Raw genomic sequence first — 24130 nt, 5'->3', positions numbered from 1 at the left:
AACAAAAAAACCACCACCACCAAACATTTAAAGAATTCAGCTGTATATTCAGAGAGTTTTATCCAGTACTAGAGTTTTCTCAGTAGATAAAACCGCTTACTTTTACAAGCATTTAAAAACATCTTTTGTAAAGTTTTTATAAAGGCAAATTGAGTAGTCTTTCAACTATTGAAACTGAGCTAAACATATGCAAATTTGACACTTAAAAAGTTAAAAAGGAAAAAAAAAAAAAAAAAAAAAAAAAAAGATCTCAAGCTACCAAATGCTTCCATGGAGAAGTAACTGCTGTGGGTCCACTTGCTTTCTTTTTTTCCTTTCATTTCCCAAGTGGTGAATGTTTTTTGTTCTAACGTTGGCTTATTTCATTGCCTTGAAGTTGCCTTGCATAGAGTATCAGAGGAGGAATTTTCTGGTATCCAGGCCAAAATATTCACACCATAGCTTTTAACAGGAGGTGGGGAATGAGATGGAAGATTTCATGCATTTGAAGTCCTTAAAAGCCAGTCCAGTGTGAGAAATTGAGAAGTGCACGTGTGGCATCATTTCATTGCATTTCATCTTGAGAGCGCTAATTTGGTGTCTGAAAGGAAATCGGATTTAGTGAGTTGACACAGAAGGAAAAGATGTAGCATGGCAAATTGAAACTCATATTTGTTCCTCACAGTGAAGCATTTTCCAAGCATAACTGCACAGACTAAAACATGATTTCTGATCTCAGGACCCGTGTACCTTCTCAAAAAAGGCAGCAGTGAAAACATTTGCAGACGTATTGTTGCTTAAAGCTTTCTCAGGACCAATAAGCGGCAATAAATTCTCTTCAGGAAGGTCTGGATTTTTTTTCTAAAGTTGTAATAGTTTTATAGGAGCTTTTTGCCTGAAGTCTGTGTTCTCAACACTTTGGGTTTGGGGAAGTCACCTTATGAGAAGGGTGGATTAAACGTTTGTGTTTTGAAGTGATGTAGGAACTTTGAAACAGTTTTAATTTAAAGGATTCTGTGTATTTGTAACCTTGAGAACTAGCTGGGTAGAGTACTACTGGCTTTGTACAGTATGCTGAAATGCATTGAAACAGAGGTAAGCTCAGGGAAGGAAGTCCAAGAGGCTTAACTTGGTAATTTGGAGTGTCATGGCTATAAACGGGGCAGGAGGAGGAGAAGCATCTGAACCATAGCAATGAGCACAGCATAAGTACTGTGAGAGGTGAAATGGACCACAGCTGAAGAACTACATAGTCCATAATGTCAAAATAAACAAGTACAGTAAAAAATGGACCAAAATTTGGCCTATGCTAGGGACTGGCTGAGAAGGCAGGGAAATAAGTGTAGGTGGTGTGTGTGCTGTGCTTTGCCTGCCAGTGCTGGCTCCAGCGGGACCGGCCCGGGGTGGCTGAGCACAGCTTGGCTTCTTGTTGTGTTGGGTAGGGCTTCTGTTGGATGTGACGCCTAACTGAATGTAACTGTGGGGTGAATTTATTTTTCCTCTTTATGCTGAAGTTTAATACTCTTCTTAAAATGTCTGTTACTTGCCTGGCCCCTTTTGGGCTGTCTGTGACATTTACATGACGGATTATTTTAAAATCCATGTTAATGGCCTTTATCCTAACTGTGATCACTTCAGTTCAACACGGTTGAAGTTCATATGCACTTGGCACTGTTGTAATCCACTTTAATTTTCTATCTCACCTGTAAATTCACCTGCACCCTGTTTTTCAAGAAATGTACGTGTAGAGTTACAAAGTAACTGCTTTTCATAACTTGCAATCTTCCCCTTGAGCAGGAAAATGCTATGGCAACAAAGAGCCTGCTTGATAGAGCTGGAAATGTAAATGACACTATACTCCTTTTTACAGATCATTTTCCATAGTATTACAGAGTCTTCCCTGTAAACGGTTTTCCCTATGGTTGTGCACAGAGGACTGGGATAAACCATCAGCCTGGAGATGAGGAATTGGTTAGCAAAGCTTGTCAGGTCTTCGTGTGTTTGCTGAATTTGAGGCCTGAGGACCAAAGGCTGCAAACCTCGCTTGTGTAAGCAGCGCCATCAGCTTCCGTGGGATGATGAGCACGAGACGGGTTTGCATAGATTGTATTTTGTGTGATCCATATTTAATGTTGAAGTTAAAAATACTGAGTTGTTTCTATATGAAGAGTTGTCTGTGAGAAAGGTTTCTTTTACAATACTATATAAAAGTTAATTTGGATTATAGTTTCTTCCTGTCTCGCTCTAATAATTTACCTTAGTTTTGTAAAATCAGCCCTCCTATATTAATAGTCTTTCATTTTGATCACCTTGCTGCTTGAGAAAATGTATTTTTGTATTTACTGGCATCCCATGTATAGCAAAATGTTATGTGAAAAGCTTATATATATATGAAATTGGATATTTTTAATCAGTATTTTTCCCAGCGCTCAGTTTTCACATTAGTCAAATTCAGAAATGAAGATTTTTTTTTTTTTAAAGCACAATCTAATCTTATAAATATATATATATACACACACACACACTTTAAAAATGCTCTGTATTTTTAAACATGCACTGTAGTGAAAGCGCTTTTGGGACATGACTGTGGTATTGTATTTAATCTTCTTTAGCTTCTGTAAATAACCTTTTACAAGTATTTTCCATACCAAGCCATCTTGCTGATCCACTGAGGTTTCTGCTCTGGTTTTTAGCACATGTTCCAGCGACAGTGGTTGCACCACTCTGGTGTTGTGTTGTAGAAGTATCTCATATGAGTTTGCAGAGGTGTGCAGATATCACTGCGTTGCCCACTGATAAACCAAGACAGAATTTGACAGGTTTCCCCCAGTTGGTGGCAGATAGGAGAATAAAACTCAGCTCCCACAGCTCTCTCTGCCTTATGCTCTGACTGCTGGAAGGTGGGTGGCACCTTTAACATCCTGCTTCCCTTGGTGTCCAACCTGGTATGAGCTGCTCAGGAGGTGGCAGGGTGATACAGGAGGCTGTCAGTAGGGGCAGCGGTCCACGCATCCTCACCTGTAAGGGCTGCTCTTTCAGATCTGATTTACTGGCCTTGACAGAACACCCTGTGAGAGCAGCTGCTGTAACGGTTTAAGATGGTCATCAGACTGTCCAGTGTCAGAAACTCCAGTGGACTCTGAAGGGTTTTACACTTCGTACTTCCAAGACCTAACATTTGAAACTACTGTTGTATTTTCCCATACATACACATTTTTGCAAAGCTAACTTGGGCAGCAGTGTCTTTGGGAGCCCACACCTCACCTCTAGATAACTGATCTGTCGTATTTGGAATGTAAACACTTTTAACAGTGGTTTTAGGTGTCAGAGTACAACGTATACAACCTGGTGTAATTCAGTGCTGTACTTAAATAGTGTGTCCTGCAAATCGTGATCTGCTTTTACAGACTTGTTTGCTCGTTAGTGTGGAAAATAGACCAGTATCAATCTTAGCTCATTGATGGCGTAGAAGTTTCTTAAGTGTGATTTGCCTCACGTACTGATCCGTATTTGGCAGCTAATGACGTAAATGACCATAAGTTCTCTTTGTCTGGGTTGGAAAATAAGAGGTTTTGTTGTACCCGCATGTATTTTAAACTTTTGGATAATTCCATCGACCTGTGATGACAGCACATTTGAAAACTGATCTTTTCCTTTCTTCGCTATAGTAGCGCTCGTTATCAGCACTGATGTTAGTGACTTCACCTCCAGTTTTGTACATCAGATTCCAGGATTGTAGTGTTTAAGTTTGTACACTTGTGTTTCTCTAGAAAATAATCTGATCTGAAGCGACGATGTATGTGACTTTTGCCATATGATCCATAGGGGAATCATAGATTCTACTGATAATGTTGTTAAGTAGTTACGACTATATCAAGACTTATTTTTTACAGAGCTATACATGCCTTTATTTATGACTTATCTGACCACCCAATCAATGTACTATGTAGTTAAATATTTGTAGACCAATTTCACAAATCAACTATGGTATTGTGACAAAGCATAAAATAAATGTTTACTGAAACTTTGCACTGAGAAATGGATTGCATTCAAGACTTTGCTTTGCCGGACCTCTCCCGGGAGGGGAGGGCTGCAGCCCGGACTGCTGGCAGGCCGGGGCCTGGCGATGGCTGTGAAACACCCGGGCGGCTCGGGTAGCGGGGACCTGCGACGGCAGCGCTGGATTCGGCCAGGCCCCGGGACAGGCCGGCAGCGCCCGTGCCCGCGGTCAACCTCGGCGCGCTCCCGCACAGCTCCACCCCGAGAGCGGAGCCTCCGTGCCAGGCCTGCGCACGAGCCGCTCCCCGCCCCTTCCCGCCAGCCCGCGCGCTCCCGGAAGCGGCGGCTGCCGGTAGCCGCACGTGTGGCCTGGCCGCGTCCTTCCCGCCGCCGCCATGGGCCGAGCTCGCCGTAGGCACAACTGGAAGGCGCGGCTGCAGCAGGGCACCGCGGAGCCCCCGCCCGCCGCCGAGCCGCTGGAGCTGCCGCTGGAGCTGGGAGGTGCGGTGGGCCCCGGTCTGGATGCTGTGTCGCGGCCGCCCGGCCCGGCCCCGGCCCGTTCGGTTCTTTTCTTTCTAGAGTAGTTTGGGTTAGGAGGGACCTCTCAAGGTCATCTAATCAAACCCCCAGCTTTTGTGATGACTCTTGCTATTGGGAAATAGCAAACACCAGAAGCAGTGTAGGGTCCGGGGAGACCCAGCAGCTCCAGGAGAGCTGGAGAGGGAATTCTACAGAGGCATGTAGTGACAGGACGAGGGGTAATGGCTTCAAACTGGAAGAAGATGGATGAGATTACACATTAGGAACAAAATCTTTCCCATGAGGGAAATGAGGCACTGAAGCGGGTTACCCGGAGAAGTTGCGGAGGCTCCAATCCTGGAAGCATTCAAGAATTTGCCTCTGGCCATGGCAGGGGGGTTGGAACTAGACAATCGTTAAGGTTGCATCCAACCCAAGCATTCTGTGATTCCCAGGCGTTTATGTTTGTTCTTGCACACTTGAGATCTTGATGTTGCTCAAGTGACAGTAGAGCTGCTGAGAGTTATTGTCACATCCTTACTGTGGTCTTACTATACCTTTATTGGAAGCATTAAAATAAAAGTATTTTACAGGCTTTGCATTAAGAGCTCTTAAAGCAATGACTGCATCCCAGCAATTCTTTACTAATGCACTTATGAAAAACATGGTTAGCATTAACATTGTCCAACGTTCCTTTAAACCCCCCCCACGTTTAGGACACCATTTTTATTATGCAAACTTTAGTAATACCACTTTTTAATATTAAAAATGACTGATGTCAGGGAGAGGCAGGAGGCAGCAGGGTCACCTCAAGGCACGCTGTGTCCTGGGTGATGTCCTGAGCTACCCTTTGGGAATGAAATAGGCAAAGATTTTGTCAGTGCTGTTACATAAGTCAAGGGAAATTGTCCTGGCTGTAGTGAGCACAGGGTATCTAGTGCCCAGTTTTGTGGTCTGCCCTTGCTGATGATGTGGGATTGGGGTTTTTTTGGCTGGGGAGAAGGGTTGTGTTTGTCTAAACCAGCTAAATGTGGTATGGTTTGTGATAAGGCTGTTAGGCAGTGTGCTGAAAATAATCCTCCTGGCATGGGTGAATAATCAAACACACGCTTTCAGATGAAGCAACGCTGAAGGGAATTGATGAAAGTAATGCCCTGGTCCTGCCAGCAAAAAAAGCAAAGAAGAAAAAAGCAGTGTGTGTTGTGCAACGCCCAAAGAAGCCCCTGAGCAAGAAACAGAAGAAAAACCTGCAGAAAATTTTAGAGCAGAAGGAAAAGAAAAAAGAGGTATGTGGCTGCTTGCTGGTACCTCCAGCTCTGTGACTGGTGTTAAAAGGATAAATGAGAAAAGTATGGAGAAGGTTGATGCCAATAGGCAACTGTCAAGGTTTCCCTTGTGCTGGCACTGGCAGTCCCCAATGTGTAATGCAATTGCATTGCTATCGTGACAAACCAGAGGTGGGGTGACTGCACTGCAGTGCCAGCAAGCAGTGTTGGGATGTGATCTGTCCAGGGCATCTCAAGGACATGCAGATGCTGAAGTTTTAGAGTTCATGTTGCAGCAGCATTTGTCATTCCTTTGCTGCATGCTCTGGCAAAGCCATTGGATTCTTGAGTCTGACTCTGGAAGCCGCCTTCTCCCTTTCCATGGATCGGGTGATGCAGGACTACGTTGTTGCTGGGTCCTGGCTCCCATTTTCTCTTTGACCAGGTCGATGCATATTGTGAAGTACATCACTAGCAGAGTAACTGATACTCCATTTTAAAAGTGTTCTCTGGAACAGGTTGTATGAGAAGCTTTGTCCTGCTGCAAAATACCAGCCTTGATGCACCCTGAACTCTGCTACTGCCCAAATACAGGATTTCCAGCTCTGGTCTATTTTCTTTATGCAAATAGAGCTTTTCTGTCTTAGTGAAAGCTTTCCAGGCAAAAATCCTGATCATTTTAGTGTATGAATAATGTTTTTGACAAACTGATTCTGGTTTTGGAGCTTGCTTAAAACTGCAGCTGTCTGACCTCCTGCTAGCACTGTGTGCCATGTGATCGAGTTGAAGGGAAGCTTCCATTGCTCCAGCCCTCCAGCCCTCACTCCAGCATTTGAGCTTAAATCCATTTTCTTTGCTGCCTTTTGAAAGGTGCTGCTGAGTTTTTTGTTGCTGCCATAAGGGGTCAACTCTGCCTTTCTAGTTTTGGTGTTGTGCAGGGCTGAAATCTTCATTGAGGGGTGAACAGCAGCAGTAAACATCTTTACAGCTTGACAGCAAGAGCTACCAGGGCACAGCCTTTAGAACTGAAGCACCAATCTGGAAATGACATTATTCCATGGTGGCAATTAGCACTGATTTTGGTTGTTCTTCCCAAACAGCGAGCTGAGTTGCTGAGCAAGTTGAATGAGGTCCAAGCTTCTGAGGCAGAAATGAAACTTCTCTACACTACTTCCAAACTGGGTGTTGGGGAGCGCATGTATCAGACCAAAAGGTAAAGTGTTTATTGGGAAGAACCATTCTGCTTTATCAGTCTGGTTAAAATCTTGGCAACTTTCCTGACTTTGGGTTGGGTTGTGTTTTGGTTTTTTTTTCTTGATTTATATTTTTTTATTCTTACTGCATAGATTCTTTAGAATGGATGGAGTTAAACGAGTTATTTTTAACTGATAATGTGGTTGTTATTGTCTTGTTTCACTGTTGTCCCCTTCAGAAGATGTTATTTAAGTTAATGTGGCCTTCCCTGTCATAATGGTTGGCAGAGGGTGGATTAGATGACCTCTTGAGGTCTCTTCCAACCTAGTGCATTCTATGATCCTGAAGGTCTTTTTCAACCTAAATAATTCTGGTTCATGAGGGATGAGGTGGGTGACAATTGCACCTGCATACTCTTACAAATTATGCTAAACTACGTGATGGATGGATTTACTTTGTTGTTGTATTGGAAAACATCAACTGATGCAGCCCATCCTTACTGGATTTACCAAGAGCTGCATTTTATCAGGTGTTGAAATCAATGAAACTCCAGAGATATCTTCTGAAGAAATGAATAAATACCAGTATAGAGCATGCTTAGGGACAAATCCAGCAGTGGGGTCAGCTGGGGCTTTACCTAGCAGAGTTGTGAAAACCTCCCAGAATGGAATTCTTGGAGAACTGGGTTAACATGTCTGGGCAGCATCTCGTTGTGCTGCACAGCACCCAAGATGTGGAAGTTTTCCCTATCTGAGTGACAGCTGGGTTCAGATTCAGGCAGTGACTTTCGATGATGTGGCCTTTCGTGTGGAAGACGTGTCTGGCTTGAGGTCCAGGAGAACATTGACCACAGCATATTTCACACAGTGATACTTTGTTCTAGGGTGATGCAGGAGCCAGAGACTACTGTACCTGAAAAGATCAAGAGCGTCAGCGGTGCAAACAAGAGAAGACACAGCTCAGATTCAGAATTGGAGCCTGAGGAAGAACCCAGTAGCTCTGAGGAGGAGGTGGAAGAGCAGAAACAAGAAATTGAAAAGTCCTCAGCCAGTGATTTGAATAGTGCTGAAAAGCCAGAGGAAGGTGTGAAGAAGGCAGTGGCTAACCAGCAGCCGGCAGGTCCTAGTGTGCCGCTTTGCCAGGCAGCCTCCAACAAACCACCCTGCAAGCCTGCAGTTTTTGTTCCAGTGGACAGGTCTCCTGAGATTCAGGTGAGGCTCTCTGAACTGTGAACTGGTTATCACAGGGATTAGAAATGATGGTGTCCTTCATCAGATTGGGTCACTGCAGACACTGTAGCATTCTCTCATGTCTCTTGCTAGTGCTGCATGGCAGCAGTGTGCATGTAGGGTCCTTGTTCTGGGACATGGTACATGTCTGAGCTTTGGGCCTATCTAGCAGAAGGAAAACTAGTCTTGTTCTGAGGTATCAGCATTTGTCCCTGGTTTTAAATACAGACTCTATTAGCAGTCTTCTTTGCTGGGAAATCTTGTGAAGTCCCTTTTATCTATACATTTTGCTGTATCTTAGGCAGGGTAGCTCATTCCATTTGCTGTAGATAGGGTGTCCTGTGAAACAGGGAAAGGCTCTGCATGTGTCTGCACAAATCAGCCAGTTGTGAAAGGAGTTTTGCCCTGAAGTGCTGTAATTATAAATTCAAGGGGCTCTGAAGTTTCACCAGTTTAAAGTGCAGGGCTCACCAGCTGCTTTCTGGGAAGCTGCTCTGATGACTAGCTTTTGGATATACTGGTGTGAGATAAGGGGGGTTAGAGCTTTTTGAGTCACAGAGCTGGCAGAATTCTTTTTTGTGGGTGTTATAATCTGAGGAAGGTAACAAGTTTTCAATCCTGGGTAAAACTAAAAGGGAACAAGAGGCAAAACAATATATGTTTGATATTCTTCAGGAGGCAAGACTAAAGCTTCCAATCCTTGCAGAAGAGCAAGTCATCATGGAAGCCATTAATGAGAATCCCATTGTGATCATATGCGGAGAGACAGGAAGCGGTAAAACCACACAAGTACCTCAGTTTCTCTATGAAGCTGGCTATGCCAGGTATGAGGCTTCTTCTATATGCAGCAAACAACTGGAAAAATTCAAGCTTGAGCTCAATCACTTCTGATTTCATTTCTTCTACTATGGCTAAACTGAACCTGGTCTTTTCTGTGCAGTGGTAGTGGCCACATTGAAAGAGCTTTTAAAAAATCTGAAGGGAATGAGACTGACTTGCAAAACTCTCTCCACATAATCTCTTGAAACCTCTAAGGTAAAAAATTTCCTTCCAAGCCACTAGCCTGTTTTTCTCAGAGAGCCTTTATTGTCTCCCATCTCACATAATCTAACCTCTGCTTTCAGAGGTTCATTTTTACCTCTGCAAGAAAATGTGCCTGTTTCTTAAGAACATCTTTTTAAAGAGCCATAGCTCACCTGGTGCTACTGGTAATATTTATGGACTTGGGCACCTCATAAGGTGTTTCTTGCAAGCTGCATCAAGGTGCATCCAGCTTCTGTGCTGTTGCTGCTGTCCCAGCCTTAGTCTCCTTTGACATGAAGCCCATTGTGAGAGGGTTGTCCAAGGGGACTGGAGTTCAAGGAGCTGGGATGCAGAGACAACAAAACGTTTCTGTGAGAGATGTATTTTCAGATCAATAACACGTATAAAAGAAAGGTAATCCCAAAGCTTCTTTTCTGTCTTTTGCTTATGACTTGACCTAAAATGGATGTTGTATGATCAGCAATCCTGTTGTCATCTTCCTAAGTGTTTCTGACTTTAAAACAAGCAGCCAAACAACTCCTCCTTTCCTCCATCCCTTTAGTTCAAATGGTGCTATTGGGATCACTGAGCCTCGGCGTGTGGCGGCAGTGTCCATGTCCCAGCGAGTCGCCAAGGAAATGAACTTGTCACACAGGTGAGGATAAAAAGCCCTGAGACTTGCTGTGAAGCTAGCTCTGAAATGTTCTCTGCATGTCATAGACTGAAATCAAGACTTGTGTCTTGCTTGTTTAGTCTTTGGTGAAGAGCTGTGGGAAAGCTACTTACAAACTCCTCTGTTGTGATGGTCGTAAGTTACTTTTTAGAGTGAGCTTTAGGGAGATGGTGTGTGGGAAGTGGACCTAGCTTGTCTCCATATGAGAAAGCATCCCATAACAGTGAAATAATTCAGAGTGACATGGCTGTATATCCCAGCTTGTAGCATTCTGTCTCTCCTAGGCTCTGGGGAGCTGATGGTGTGCTTTGTGTGTCTTGGCATTAAGACTTAATGTAGTTAGGCTGAAGGCTACTTCCTGTTCTGAATGTGAATTTTCAGTTTCTCCCCATGCTTTTTCTTGTGGCTACCTTGCTATTTCCTCAGAGTGGTTTCCTATCAAATCCGATACGAAGGCAACGTTTCGGATGAAACACAAATCAAGTTCATGACGGATGGTGTGTTGCTGAAAGAAATTCAGAAGGTAAGCTGCTGTCCTCGGTGTAATGAAAAGTAGGAAGAGAGGCCTGTTGCTTTGCATGGGTTTGTTGCCAGCCTTGCAAAGCAAAATCCCTTTCGCCACTGGAGGTGTATTTTGTCTCAGCCCTTTCTAGTCTTGTCCAAGTCCCTAAACATTAGCTTACCTTGATGTGTGAAATGAGAGCAAGCAGGAGATTCAGGAACGAGGCTGGTTCATGTAGGGTAAACACATTAACTGCTCAGATATGTGGGAGAGACTGTAGCCTCGAGGGTGGGGGGGTCAGTGTTTGTGTAGCTGTAGGTTGTCTTGATTAAAGGTGTCCTTGGGTGAGGCTTCATGTGGTGCAATGGATTTCTCTTCTCAGGACTTTCTGCTTTCCAAGTACAAAGTCATTATTATTGATGAAGCCCACGAAAGGAGCATGTACACAGATATCTTAATAGGCCTCTTGTCTCGCATCGTGCCTCTCCGTGCAAAGGTAAGAGAAGCAGTTGGATGCTGTTGAGCTGGGGAGGGGGTATTCGAGTGAGGAGGCTCTCTGGGAGGAAGGACTCTGTGAGTTGGAAGTCGATGGAAATACTCCTCTCTGCTGAGACTCCACTTGGAGTACTGCATCCAGTTTCGGAGCCCCCAATACAGGAAGGATCTGGACATGCTGGAATGTGTCCAAAGAAGGGCCACAAGGATGATCAGAGGGCTGGAGCACCTCTCTCATGGAGACAGACTGAGAGAGTTGGGGCTATTCAGTCTGGAGAAGAAAAGGCTCCAGAGGAACCTTATTGTGGCCTTCCAATATCTGAAGAGGGCCTACAAGAAAGCTGGGGAGGGACTTTTTAGGGTGTCAGGTAATGGTAAGACATGGGGAAATGGAGCAAAACCAGAAATGGGTAGATTCAGATGGATGTTAGGAAGGAATTCTTCACCGTGAGGGTGGTGAGACACTGGAATAGGTTGCCTAAGGAGGTGGTAGAAGCCTCATCCCTGGAGGTTTTTAAGGCCAGGCTGGATGTGGCTCTGAGCAACCTGATGTAGTGTGAGGTGTCCCTGCCCATGGCAGGGGTGTTGGAACTATATGATCCTTGAAGTCCCTTCCAACCCTAACAATTCTATGGTTCTGTGATTCTGATGGACACCAGAAAGTAAAGCTCAGATAACTTGTTTGCCTTTTAAAAAAACACAATGGGAAAATAATACATAGCAGTACTAACAGATAATGGTTCAGTTAACATGCAAATAATTTTAGACTTACAGTGTACATAATGAAAATTAGCAGCCTACTAGAAAGCAAGGTGTGTATTTTTGCCCTGGAATAATCCATCAACAGCAGTACTTGGCAGGAGACATTCTGAGGCAAAACATCATGAACTGCTTGATCCTGACTGATGCTGGGGAGTGGTGGACTGCAGGGAGGTGCTTGGCATCTCTTTTCCTTTTAATTGCAGATGGAGAGGATGGAGTGGTTTAGAGGCAGGTCACTGTCAGCATCAGGACTGCCTGTCTTGTTTTTATCACTTTTAAGACATATTGCATGTGAAGCTGTGTGCATCCTCTGTCTCTTGACACGGTGCTTTTGTTGTCTTAGATTTTGAATGTTTTGCTACTGAAACTTGTACCTAGTCCTGCTTATCTCTCTGGGCTTGTGTGCTGTGTAGCTTGAGCTGCCACCTGCTTTCAAGCACAGAGTAACACACTTGTGTCCCTGCAGAAAGGACTGCCACTGAAGCTGATCATCATGTCAGCTACCCTTCGTGTGGAGGATTTCACCAGTAACAAGAGGCTGTTTTCTGTCACACCTCCTGTCATTCAGGTATCCTCCTCCTCCCTGGGACCTGCATCAAATCTAATGGCTGAAAAGTACGGGGAGGGCTTCCTTTATACAACCAGTTAAAAAATATAGAGGCAATCTAATCTTTCCAGTTGGTGCTGAGATCTTTCAGATAGCAATTTAGAAACAGTTACTTTGTGTAGGCTATTGTTTCTTTGGGTACTTGGTTCTTTTCCTTTCTGCTTTTATCAGAAAGCTGCCCTGGCAGAATCTGATTATCTTGAAAACCTGTAAGTCAAAGTTCAGGAGGACTAGAAAGCCTCAGTCTGAATTGGTGATCTGAAAGAGTGAAAATTGTTGGTATCTAGCTTGGGTTTGTGGTGTTCAGCCTAGACCACACTGATAACTTCTGTGGGTCTGGTGTTTCACAGGTTACTAAACCCCAAAACTGTACAGAAATACAGCATGAGATTTTCTAGTTCTCCCCTGCAAGCTGTGATGATTGTGCTGGAGTTAAAACAGCAAACAAACCCTTTTCTTTTCCTTTTCTCTCTAGGTAGATGCAAGGCAATTCCCTGTAACTGTCCATTTTAACAAGAAAACTCCCTTAGATGACTACAGTGGGGAGTGCTTCAGAAAGGTCTGCAAAATCCATCGAATGCTGCCCTCGGGTAAGCTCACTGCCAAGAACCTCTCACATTCTTTGCATTTAATATGCCTAAAGTGTTCTGGGTTGTTTTATTTGGGAAGTTTGTGTTGTTTAGTTTTGGGATGAGGGGTTTTTTTAAGCTGATGATAGGACTGCAGTGATATATTCTGTGCTTTGACTTAGAGGGGGTTTCTTGCGAAAATTACCCTTCAATGAAATTGCAGCTCCATTAGTGTGTTTCTCAAGGCAATAGTAGGAGACAGATGCAGTCAAACACCCTGTTCCTCCTTGTTACTTCACAATATATTCCACCTGTCTTTTTATCAAGAATGAAACCTGAAGCTTTCCAAGGTGAAATTCCTACTGAGGTTGAGTGATGTCCTCTCTTGCAGGTGGGATTTTGGTGTTTTTAACAGGCCAGGCAGAAGTCCACTCTCTCTGTAGAAGGCTAAGAAAAGCCTTTCCATTCCAAAAAGCCACCAACACTGCAGGTAATGCTATAGAGTAAGGGACTGGTAAGCTTTGAATTTATCCCACTGAGAAGTGAGCTTGCTTTGCACGTTAAGAAGAACTTGTGTTTAAAACAAAATTAACAAAAACCCACAAACAAACCAAAAACCCCAAACAAAACAAAACCACCACCAAACCAAATCAAAAAACCCAAACAAACAAACAAAAAATATCACCACACACACAAGAGAGAAAAAAAGGGTTTGGGGACAGGACTCTTTATGGATGATTTTGATGACTGATTTAGTTTGGGGAAAGAGTTTGTGTTCTCCAGAATCCACTGCATTTTTTCATTGACTCTCTTAGCTGTGAGCTGGAGTGGGAATGCTGCTGCGTGTGGGTACTGTTCATTTTCAGGACACTGGGACATCCCAAGGTGACTTTAGAAAGTCAAATTTTCATCTGGCTCAACTAATCATCTCCCAAACCTCAAGGCATGCAGTTGCTATGTCTTCTCCTTTTGATCCTCGGCATGATTCCTAAATGGAATGACAACTGTAAACGTGTGTGTCATTCCTGTCCCCTCTGCCTTCAGTGTGACTATTTGCTCTTTTCACTCTGTGACACTTGAATCCCCTAAAAGATGGGAGTGGGACCAGATTCTGGTCCCTCTTAGTTTTTCTGTGGGGGAGGCATGCTCAGCTGACAGCAGCTCCACTGGCCTTTTTTGTAGGAGCAGATGGGGCCAAAGAAGAATCAGTGGAAGAAATCAGAAAATTTAAGAAATCGAGGAAGCGGAAGAAAATGCTGGTAATGTGTGATGGGGAGAGTTTGTCCAAGGGACAGGAAGGAGCAGCTACCTCCCTGCAAAACAGCACGCCCCTGTGGCTGTTTCTCAGTAGGCTGCTTCAGACTTGCATGAAGCCTTGTGGCCTACATATATCGCCTCAGGAAATCCAGGAATACTACCCGCCCTGGTAACTGCTACATTGTGAGCAGCACAGTGCTGAAATGTTTCCCTGGATCTTATGGGCAGGAGATTGATTTCAGCTGAGTACTCACCACTAAAATTGTGATGGAAGGAGTTCCAGACATGATGGATCCAGGGCTTCTCATCATCTCGCTGTTTCTTACCCAAAATTGGGACTGATACATCTGTGACAAAGGATAGTGTTTGGGTTCCACCCAAGTGCTGTGTGTGCTTTGTTAGCAGGAGATCTTGAGGTTAGAGATACACTGTCCACTGATGCTGGATCCTGGTAGCTGAAGGGGCCTGAAGTAAAGAGGTTTTACCCTTCCCCACTGTCCTCCAAGTGAAGAAGCATAGCCTGGCAGAAAATGGTGTTTAAAGTACTTGGGTTATTCCACCCTGACCCTCACAGTTCCCAAATGCTGAACCTCAGCCTTAAAATACCAATGAAATCTCTCAATCCCTCTGTCACCCTTGGGTCAGCAAATGGAGTAAGAGCTCAGCTTTCCTTTCAAAGCAGTGAAAGGTGCTGTTTGTGTCTCCCCTTAATGCTCTGTTGGTTTTGGGTTTTGTCTTCTTTGTCTTTCTCAGACACTCCCCAAAATTGATCTGAACAATTACTCTGTTGTACCAGTGGATGAAGGAGATGAAGACAGAGATGCTGATACTGATGATGATATTGCGGGGTCTGATATTGACCTTGATTTAGGTGATGGAGACTCAGAAGAAGGTTTGACACTTTTGAAATAAAAATTCCATTTCTCCTGTCACCTGTGAAATGTGTGATGTAAGTTAGTTGTCCTTGCTAAACTGGTGTGATAACACCAGGTAAAAGCTACAGCTTCAGCTTTGCACAGAATACTTGGCTGGTTTTAAATGGAGTTTTGTTTGTGAGAATATCTTTGGAACTGAGCCTGGAAATTGGCTTGCTGCGTGTTTAACAATATTGGCTTTGGTTTTTTCACAGATGAGAAATCTGATTCATCCCTTCCACTCTACGTGCTCCCACTCTATTCTTTGCTAGCACCAGAGAAACAAGCAAAGGTAAGGGATTTATTGTCACAATGAGTAAATCATCCTTACAGATCCATGGGATTGCTGTCTGAAGTCACCTGTGCTTTGTGTTAACATTTCCATCTCAGACTGTCCAGCAGTAGGCAGATTTGAATGGCCCAGTGGGCAAGCTGGGATGGAATCAGACCAGGCCTTGCTTGGCCTGGGATCACCCTGATGTGGCAGTTCTGCAGCTTGGAGAGATGAGTAAAAGTGACAGTCCTGCAGCATGTTAAAATTCATCATGGCCCCAGGCCATGTCCAGATCTCGCTGCCAACAGGCAATTGATACAAACTCTTGCATTCTCTCCTGGGCTTTGGAGGTGGCAGCCGTGTGTCTAAATATGGCTCAACACTTGTGTCTGCTCCACCTGGAGCTCCTGAGGGTGTTTTTGAGGGGTTGGCTGAGCTGGGTAGAGTTCCAGAGCTGGAGACAAAAGAGTTAAGTCTTACTCTTGGGTTTCACCAGCAATGCCATATGTGTTGTCATCCCTTTGCAACCCATCCAAGCTGCCTGCCTGTCGCTCTGCTGCTGTTGGCAATACCTGTCCCTTGTCTGTCTGCCTCTTGTAGGTATTCAGGGCTCCTCCTCCTGGCACCAGGCTGTGTGTTGTAGCCACCAACGTGGCCGAAACGTCGCTGACCATCCCAGGCATCAAATACGTGGTTGACTGTGGAAAGGTGAAGAAGCGTTTCTACGACAGGATTACCGGGGTGTCCTCTTTCAGGGTCACCTGGATATCCCAGGCCTCAGCCAACCAGCGGGCAGGGCGGGCCGGCCGGACAGAACCAGGCCACTGTTACAGGTTAGCTACCTGCCGTGGAGCGGCTTAGGAGACCCGAACGCCCCACACGTGTCAGTGTGAATTACAGCTTCCCTTGTCCTGCTGCCCCTGTCACAAGGACCTAGTGCTGCTTGAAATGCCTGGGCTTGTCTGCCCTTCATTCAGATTGGACAGGTGAAGCCAAACATGAACTGGCACTGTGGTACTGGTTTGACAGTGTGGCTTCTCAAGGGCCTTTCTCTTGCTGAAACCCTTGTTTTGGTGGCCAGATTATCACAGGATCATACAACTGTCTGTTGGAAAAGCCCTCTAAGATCATCGAGTCCAACTGCCAACCTAACACCACCATAGCCATTAAACCATGTCCCACAGTGCCGTGGCCACACATTTCTTGATCAGCCCTGGTGAAGGGGACTCCACTGCCTCTCTCGGCAGCCTGTTCTAATGCCTGACCACTCTGAGTAAAGAAATCATTCCAATCTAAACCTCTCCTGGCCCAATTTCAGCCCATTTGCATGGATTCCACTCCAAGTCAGTGTTCTGTGACTAAGGTGGTATGCCCCAGCCATGTAAAACATTACACCATTATGCAAATAGTACCCACAGCTGTCTTTGTTTTAAATCTCATGTCAATTTTTCATGCATATCTTTTAAGTTACACTTTCTTTTAAGTCTCTAAGCAGTCTTTCTGGTCCACTAGGTTATACTCCTCAGCAGTCTTCATGGACTTTGAGAAATTTTCTGCTCCAGAAATAACAAATCGACCAGTAGAAGACTTGATTCTGCAAATGAAAGCATTAAATATAGAAAAGGTGAGGTGTAAATTTGTTTTGTGCTACAGCACTCATCAGAGTGGTGCCCCTAGGAGCCAGAAACAAACGCAAATGTCTTTTGTCATCACTGCTTGAGGCTGTGCCTTGCGTTAGATATAAGGATCCTGAGACTCAGTTTTGGTTCTGCAGCTTGCAGAAGCTGCTATGAATTCCATCAGGCCTTAACAGACATGTTTGCTTACATAATAAGAACTTTCTTATGTACTTAATGGTGGAAAAAATCCTTGTCCAAACAGGGATTGTGTTTTGGAGATAGCTGAGCACTTTCAGAAAGCGTAATGCTTGAAGTTAGACCTTCCAGCAGTCTGCCCTAGGCGGTGCCTGGGGTCAGAGGCTGCTGCTGGTATTCCTGTTGCCTAATGTTTTTGTTCTAAGTGTTTCCTCCCATTATTTGTCCTTTCCTCTCGCTCTTGGCAAACATCCTAAATGTTTTCCTTTGGTATATGTAACCAGTAGGGAAGGTTTTGCTCCTCTCCAGGACTACTTAACTGTGTTCAGACTGTTCTTTGCAGGGAGCTGTGTCAGTGATGTACTGAGAGGCATTTTCTCTTGGTTTTCTTAGGTAATCAACTTCCCATTTCCAACACCACCTCCAGCAGAAACGCTTGCAGCAGCTGAGGAGTTGCTGATAGCCCTGGGTGCCTTGAAGGAACCCCCTATGACAGGAAGGTAACATCTGTGGTGCCCCCAAAATTTCCTCTTGGCACTGCTGCTCAGCATTCACCTTCAAGGCAGCTGGCCCTGCTGCCCTGCTTCCTGCTTCTCCATCTCAGCCCTCGCATGTGAGGGTGTGCTTTTGTACAGAGACTGGAATTGTTTTAGCAGTCTCTGATTAAACCTGTGTCCTTACTGGTCCTGGGGTGTGGGGGCTGGAAAGACTGCTAGGAGTGTGCTATGCAGGGCAGGTGGGGAGCTGCATGAGGAAGGGGAATCTTTCCCCCAGCCTTTGGGACCAGCACATAACAAATTCTGAGGAAGACACATCAAATGAATTGGGCTGCCCAAACCAGAAACACAAGCTTGTTCTAGTGCAGAAGTTGCTTCACTACGTGACTTTCCTCTACCTTCCTCAGGCTGAAGCAACAGCTGGCAGCAAAGCTGAGTTGCCCTATTAGTCCCCTGGGCAGAATAATGGCCACTTTTCCTGTAGCCCCCCGCTATGCAAAGATGTTGGCCCTAAGCAGGCAGCAGGACTGCCTGCCTTACACCATCACCATCGTGTCTGCCATGACCGTCCGGGAGCTCTTTGAAGAGTTTGACAGGTGAGTGAGTCAGCCTGACATCTCCTTACAGGATGCATCACCTTACAGCTGAGGCCTCTCTCCATTTAATCACAGTGCTCACTGATGGTGTTTGGTGTTTCTTTTAGGCCAGCAGTAAGTGAGGAAGAGACAGCAAAACTGAAGGGGAAGAAAGGAAGGCTTTTACAGATGCAGAAGATCTGGGCTGGGCAGGGCCCAATGCAAAAACTTGGAGACCTCATGGTGATGTTAGGTATGGCAGGCAGCAGTTTCCCTCTGCTGTTAACTTCCATTCTCTTCTCTTCCCCATCACCCTGAGCTCTCAGTTCTACACAACCAAAAGCATCCTTATGCTGCAGGGTTAAGACCAGCACTGTATTTTCTACACTGTGTTTTCAGGGGCAGCCTGCCAAGTGTCCCAGGCTTATGACGAGTGGGAGCTGTGATACACACACAGGGCTAGGGAAGTCATTCTGCCCCTGTACTCAGCACTGATTAGATCACACCTTGAGTACTGTGCCCAGTTCTTGGCCACTCAGTTCAAGAAAGATGTTGAGTTGCTCAAACGTGTCCAGAGAAGGGCAACAAAGCAGGTGAGGGGTCTGGAGCACAAGCCCTTTGAGGAGAGTCTGAGGGAGCTGGGCTTGCTTAGCCTGGAGAGGAGGAGGCTCAGAGCACCTTACTGCTGTCTACAACTACCTGAAGAGTGGTTGTAGCCAGGTGGGGGTTGGTTTCTTCTCCCAGGCAATCAGCACCAGAACAAGTCTCAAGCGGTGTAGGGGGAAGTTTAGGCTTGATCTTAGAAAGAAGTTCTTCACAGAAAGAGAAATTGCCCATTGGAATGAGCCACCCAGGGGGCTGGTGGGGTTGACATCCCTGGAGGTGTTTAAGAAGAGACTGGATGAGGCACTTAGTGCCATGGTCTAGTTGCTTGGTTAGGGTTGGGTGATTGGTTGGACTTGATTTTGGAGGTCTCTTCCAACCTGGTTGATTCTGTGATTCTGTGACTAGGACAGTACTGTTCCACAGTTGGTTTAATTAGAACTGATGGGCTAAGTCGTTTTCTCCCCCTGACTGTTGACTGCAGGAGCAGTGGGGGCCTGTGAGTACGCTGGGTGCAGCCGGCAGTTCTGTGAGGAAAATGGACTGCGATACAAAGCCCTGCTGGAGGTCAGGCGCTTGAGAGGGCAGCTGACAACTGCAGGTAAGTGACAGCTGCTGTGCTTATTCTGCCTGTGGGGACAGAAATCCCCTGGGCTGCTTTTTGCAACCTTTCTTCCTATGGAATCTTAACTCACCTGTTTTGTTTCCCACAGTGAACTCGGTTTGTGCTGACGCTGGTCTCTATGTTGATCCGAAGATGAAACCCCCAACAGAAGCTCAAGCAACATACTTGAGACAGATTGTGCTGGCAGGGCTGGGGGATCACATTGCCCGAAGGGTTCAGGCAGAAGAGCTCCTGGATGAGAAGTGGAAAAATGCCTACAAGGTAAACGGCTTGTTTTGCCTGAATTCTCCTTCTCCTGTGTGGGAGAGACACTGGTGTGCAGAGGCCAGTCTCCTGGCTGAATGCACCATTGGGGCTGCATGTGATGGCTTTCCCAATAGAACTGAAGTGTCCAGCATTGCGATTTCCCAGCCTTTAGGTAGGAATTGTTATGAAAGGGCTAAGAAGTATCATTAGTCCATCTTGCACAGTGCTAGATGTCTCCAGAGATGGTGAAGCAGAAAATGATGGGGTTATTAAAAACCTCCATCACTTAAGGAACTCATATAAATGTCCAGCTGAGAGAGCCTGAAATTCAATGCAGTCAAGAAGCTGGATTTCCAGTAACTCCTCTTACTCTGCTTCAATCTTCTGTGCTCTCTTAAGACTGCTCTCCTGGACGACCCTGTGTTCATCCATCCAAGCTCAGTCCTCTTCAAGCAACTCCCAGAGTTTGTGGTTTATCAAGAAATTGTTGAGACTACAAAGCTGTACATGAAAGGTGAGGCTGCTGTGGTCCCTGCTCATTCTGCAGCTGTGGTGAGGAGTTCAGAAATGCCTCAGCAGAATTGTCCCTTGCTGTGGTGAGTGAATGTGCTCCTAACAGAGTGGTCGTGCCTCCTGGGATTTGGATTCTTGTGCTTTGTGGATCTAGATCAGGGGAAATATTGGCCTGACTTTGTCTAGCAGGATTGGCTGCAGCCAAGTTCAGCTTCTCAGATAGCCACTCTGTACCAGCCTTGTCAGCAGTAGCTTCCTACTGCTGGTCTCTGAGCAGGGGAACCTAGAAGTTCACCTGAAAAATGAGATGGGAGTAAATCTGTGGCGATGAGATCCTGACCATGCTCTGTACCCATGGGCTGCTGGTGAGTGGCACCTCTTGGCAGCAAGCCTGTATTCAGGCCTCTGTTTTCCCTTCCTAAGGTGTGTCTGCAGTTGAGCCTGAGTGGATTCCTGTCCTGTTGCCACCATACTGCCACTTTGGGAAGCCTCTGGAAAATCCTCCTCCATCTTACTGCCCTGAAAGAGGCCGAGTTCGATGCCACAGACCAAGTGTCTTTTGTAAGTGTCTTGAAGAGTGTCACTGGGTAGTTTTGTCCAAGAGCTCCTCTGCAGTTATTGTAATGCTGCTTTTACCAAGACCATCAGAAAAGTCAAGCTTAGCTTGGACTGTTTCGAGAGCTTCACAGTGGTCTGAGTAGCTTCAAGGGATTAGTAGTATTTAAATGTCAGCATCTTCCCGTTGGCACAGGTGTTCAGTGGCCACGTGTTTCCCCTGTGAAGGAGCAAGGCTGGGTGGTGGTACTGCCCTCTCCACTTCTCATAATGCCTGTGTTGTCCTATCTCCCCTGGAAATGCACCCTCCTCTTGGAGCATTTAGGAGACTCAGGGTGATCTTCTCTTTCCAGATCGAGTTAGCTGGCAGCTGCCTGCTGTGGAAGTTGATTACCCAGAAGGTATTGATCGCTACAAATACTTTGCCAGGTTCCTGCTTGAAGGAAAGGTGAGTGTGCTCCAGCTTCCTTACTTATTTGATGGTTTTGCCCAGTTTTCAGATGAGATGAGCCTTGTGGTTTCTTTGTGCCTGGTCCTCATAACCTGCTGGAGGAGCTGCTGCAGTTGGTGGGGTGGAGAAGAATATGAAGCAATTTGAAATCAATATTTGTATGAAATAGACCTCCAAATTTAAGTCCTGTTTTTGCAAAGGATAAAAGCTATAGCTCATGCTACGTCCATTCTGAGAAGAAAGAGTCATGTGGCAAGCTAGTCAGGACAGGGTACAGGATGGGAACCTGTAGAGGTCTAAGCTTATGGATGACTGTCTCCACAGAACACTTAATTTCCCTTGTTCATTTTACACTTGTTATAACAAATCTTCCAGGTCATTAAAAAGTTGAGTTCTTACAGCCAGTGTCTGCTGTCCAGTCCGCTCATAATGCTGAAGACATGGTCCAAGTAAGTTGCTATAAACAAACTCAGATTTGTTATCTCCACGAAACACTTTCAGCTTCCTTTTAGATTAAAAAATTTCAATGCTGGGAAGGGTGTTCTAGATAGTGATCTTGGCTATAGCTGCAGGGAGAGGAAAATGAGATTTCTTACCAAAAAAAATCGTGCCTCAAGGGGATTGGGCAGTGTGGAAGAACACAGCAGCCTGCTGGCCACACTGACCTCTGCGGGCTGCTTTGGACAAAGGAATCACTCACATCTGTAGGAAACTGTCACATGAGCCCCTCTAATTTCCTTGCTGTTCTTTGTGGTCTGGCCAGTTGAACGTGCTTCCAACAGACCTTGTTTCTCTCCTGCTTTTGGTTACATCTACAGAACTGTTACCCTCACAGGGACTGTCAGCTGTCGCTTTGCTTGCTGCCCTGCTGATGCCCTCTCCTGATTACCAAATAAATTTTCTCTGAGGCTTCTGTGAATTTTCATGGAGCTGAGAGAGGCAAGGTTTTTGAAGGACCTTGTTAAAGATGACACATGCTTTGTGAAGGTCCTACAAATTGTTTTCCTGTTTTAGTCAGTTCAGAGTTGAGCATGGGGCCTATGGATTCTCTTTTGCTTTACTATGTGCTGCGCAGCTGCATGGCAGACAGCTTTCATGCTGTCAGCAGTGAGAGCAACCTGCTGCTCATTTAGGCAGCAAAAAGTTGTGGTACTTCTAGTGAACTTTCCTGAGCCATTGGCATGTCTCTGCACACAGAGGTCATGTCTTTCCACATCTGTAGTTAGCCTTTTAAAAGTATTGAGAGTATTGAATTCAGACAGGTAAGCTGAATGCTGTAACACAGATAAACTGTGCTAACAAACATTGTTTTATTGCACCATTTTGTTTTGGACTGATGCAGACTTCAGCCCAGGACAGAATCCCTCCTGCAGGCTCTGGTTGCTGAAAATTGTGATAATCGTGATGCGTTGCTGGCTGCGTGGAAGAAAAACCCTAAGTGTAAGTTTTCTCCTTGCTTAATTATTACTCATGGCATCAGTGCAGACTTTGTAGTACCTTGAGCACTGCTGAATTAGAATTCTAAAAAGGGATTCTTTCACTTGATAACCTCCAAATATTTGCTGTTTTCTTAGCAGAAACAGCAGTACTCCTGGTTGGTTCTTGTCAAGAACTGAAGTTCCCTGTACTTGGGAGAGCAACATTTCTTTGTATTTTCTGTGCTTCTAACCACAGTTGAAATGTTTGGTTTGGGCTTCTGAAAAATTAAGCTGTGGTGGAGCTGTCAGTGGATACAGAAAAATATTTTTTTCTAGGTAAAGTGGATTTTGTTCCACACCAGATGATAAGAATTCTTTCTAGAGGCAGTGGTGGCATGATGCAGTGCTGGCTTTTGCAGTAATTCTCCCATTCCTGGTACTTCTGTGTCTGTATGCAGGTGTCCAAGCTCCAGCACTGTCTCAGTGATGGGAAAGTGGGTTCTTGCTCTTGGCCTGTGAGCGTGGTGATGCTAAAGGATCTCATCTTTCCAGCAAAACTGCTCCACTCTCTTGAGTCCTGTAGCTATCTAATTGCTTGTCTCATCTGTTACAGATCTGCTCACAGCCTACCGCCAGTGGATCCCCGAAGCTATGCATGATGAGCTAGCCAAGAATTGGCCACCAGTAGCACTGTGAAATGCCCAACTGTTCTTGATGGACTCCGTTTCTCCAAGATGTCTGGAGAGCTTGGGTTTCCTTGGATGGACCTGCTAACTGTTAGCAGTACCTTTTTATACATGAACTGTGTGTTATGCTGGTTTTCTGGGAAGCTTGGTGTGTTCCCAGAAGCCCTACCAGCTGCTTTGCTGGTATTTTGTAATATTCATGTTTGGATAATTTTATCCATTGTATTTTACAGATTGTTATTTTTATTGGAAGTTTCTCTTTGGACTATATTAGTCATGTGAATGATAATAAATATGTATAGTTCTTGGTTTGGATGGCAGAGATGTTTTCGGTGTGGGATGCAGCAACAAGCAGAATTTCAGACCTGGGTGAACCCTTTCTCAGGCATGACTGCAGATCCAAAGGCAGGCTGAACCTTTGGTTCTTGTGGTGTGCTGACCCTGGCCAGCAGCTGAGCAGTACCCTTTTGCTCACACACTATCCTTCTGGCAGGACAGGAAGTGCAAAAGTGAGAGAATTTGTGGGTTGAAACAAAGGTAGTTTAATTAGTGAAGAGGGGAAGAAGGAAAAATCCAAATGATGGAGAGATGGTCCCTCAGCACTTCCCACACAATAACCACCTGCTGTCTGGGCACTACATTATATGTCCCACACTGTCCTTTGGCTAGCTCAGGTCTGCTGTCCAGGCTCTTCCCTCTCAGTGTCTTTCACACCTCCAGCCTACTCATGGAGGAAGCAGAGTGGGGAAAAAGAGAAACCTGTGACTTGCACAAGTCCTGGTCAGTAACAGCCCTAACAGGGTGTGTTATCAACACTGGTGTAGTCACAAATCCAAGATACAGTTGTATGTGGGCTGCTATGGGGAAACTGGCACCAGCCCAGGCA

The 24130-nt window shown here is 45.3% G+C and overlaps 1 protein-coding gene across 1 annotated transcript; it reads left to right on the top strand.

The window, feature by feature from the left end:
• The first annotated feature begins 4368 nt into the window (after positions 1 to 4368).
• DHX37 (DEAH-box helicase 37) lies at positions 4369 to 23557 on the top strand. The gene is made up of 27 exons (XM_054173042.1): positions 4369 to 4479; positions 5614 to 5783; positions 6863 to 6975; positions 7840 to 8167; positions 8861 to 9009; positions 9771 to 9863; positions 10308 to 10404; positions 10766 to 10879; positions 12107 to 12208; positions 12723 to 12837; positions 13208 to 13306; positions 13999 to 14075; positions 14827 to 14965; positions 15203 to 15279; positions 15862 to 16094; positions 16774 to 16885; positions 17469 to 17575; positions 17980 to 18168; positions 18276 to 18400; positions 19235 to 19351; positions 19464 to 19636; positions 20021 to 20135; positions 20558 to 20695; positions 21043 to 21137; positions 21516 to 21589; positions 22483 to 22580; positions 23172 to 23557. The coding sequence occupies exons 1-27, from the start codon at positions 4374 to 4376 to the stop codon at positions 23252 to 23254; spliced, it is 3438 nt and encodes a 1145-aa protein (XP_054029017.1). The 5' UTR covers positions 4369 to 4373; the 3' UTR covers positions 23255 to 23557.
• Positions 23558 to 24130: the final 573 nt, after the last annotated feature.

The sequence above is a fragment of the Dryobates pubescens genome, chromosome 25 (genome assembly GCF_014839835.1).
Source record: "Dryobates pubescens isolate bDryPub1 chromosome 25, bDryPub1.pri, whole genome shotgun sequence".
In the NCBI taxonomy this organism is placed as follows: domain Eukaryota; kingdom Metazoa; phylum Chordata; class Aves; order Piciformes; family Picidae; genus Dryobates; species Dryobates pubescens.
The sequence above is the reverse complement of the archived record's forward strand: the minus strand, read 5'-3'. Positions and strand labels throughout refer to the sequence as shown.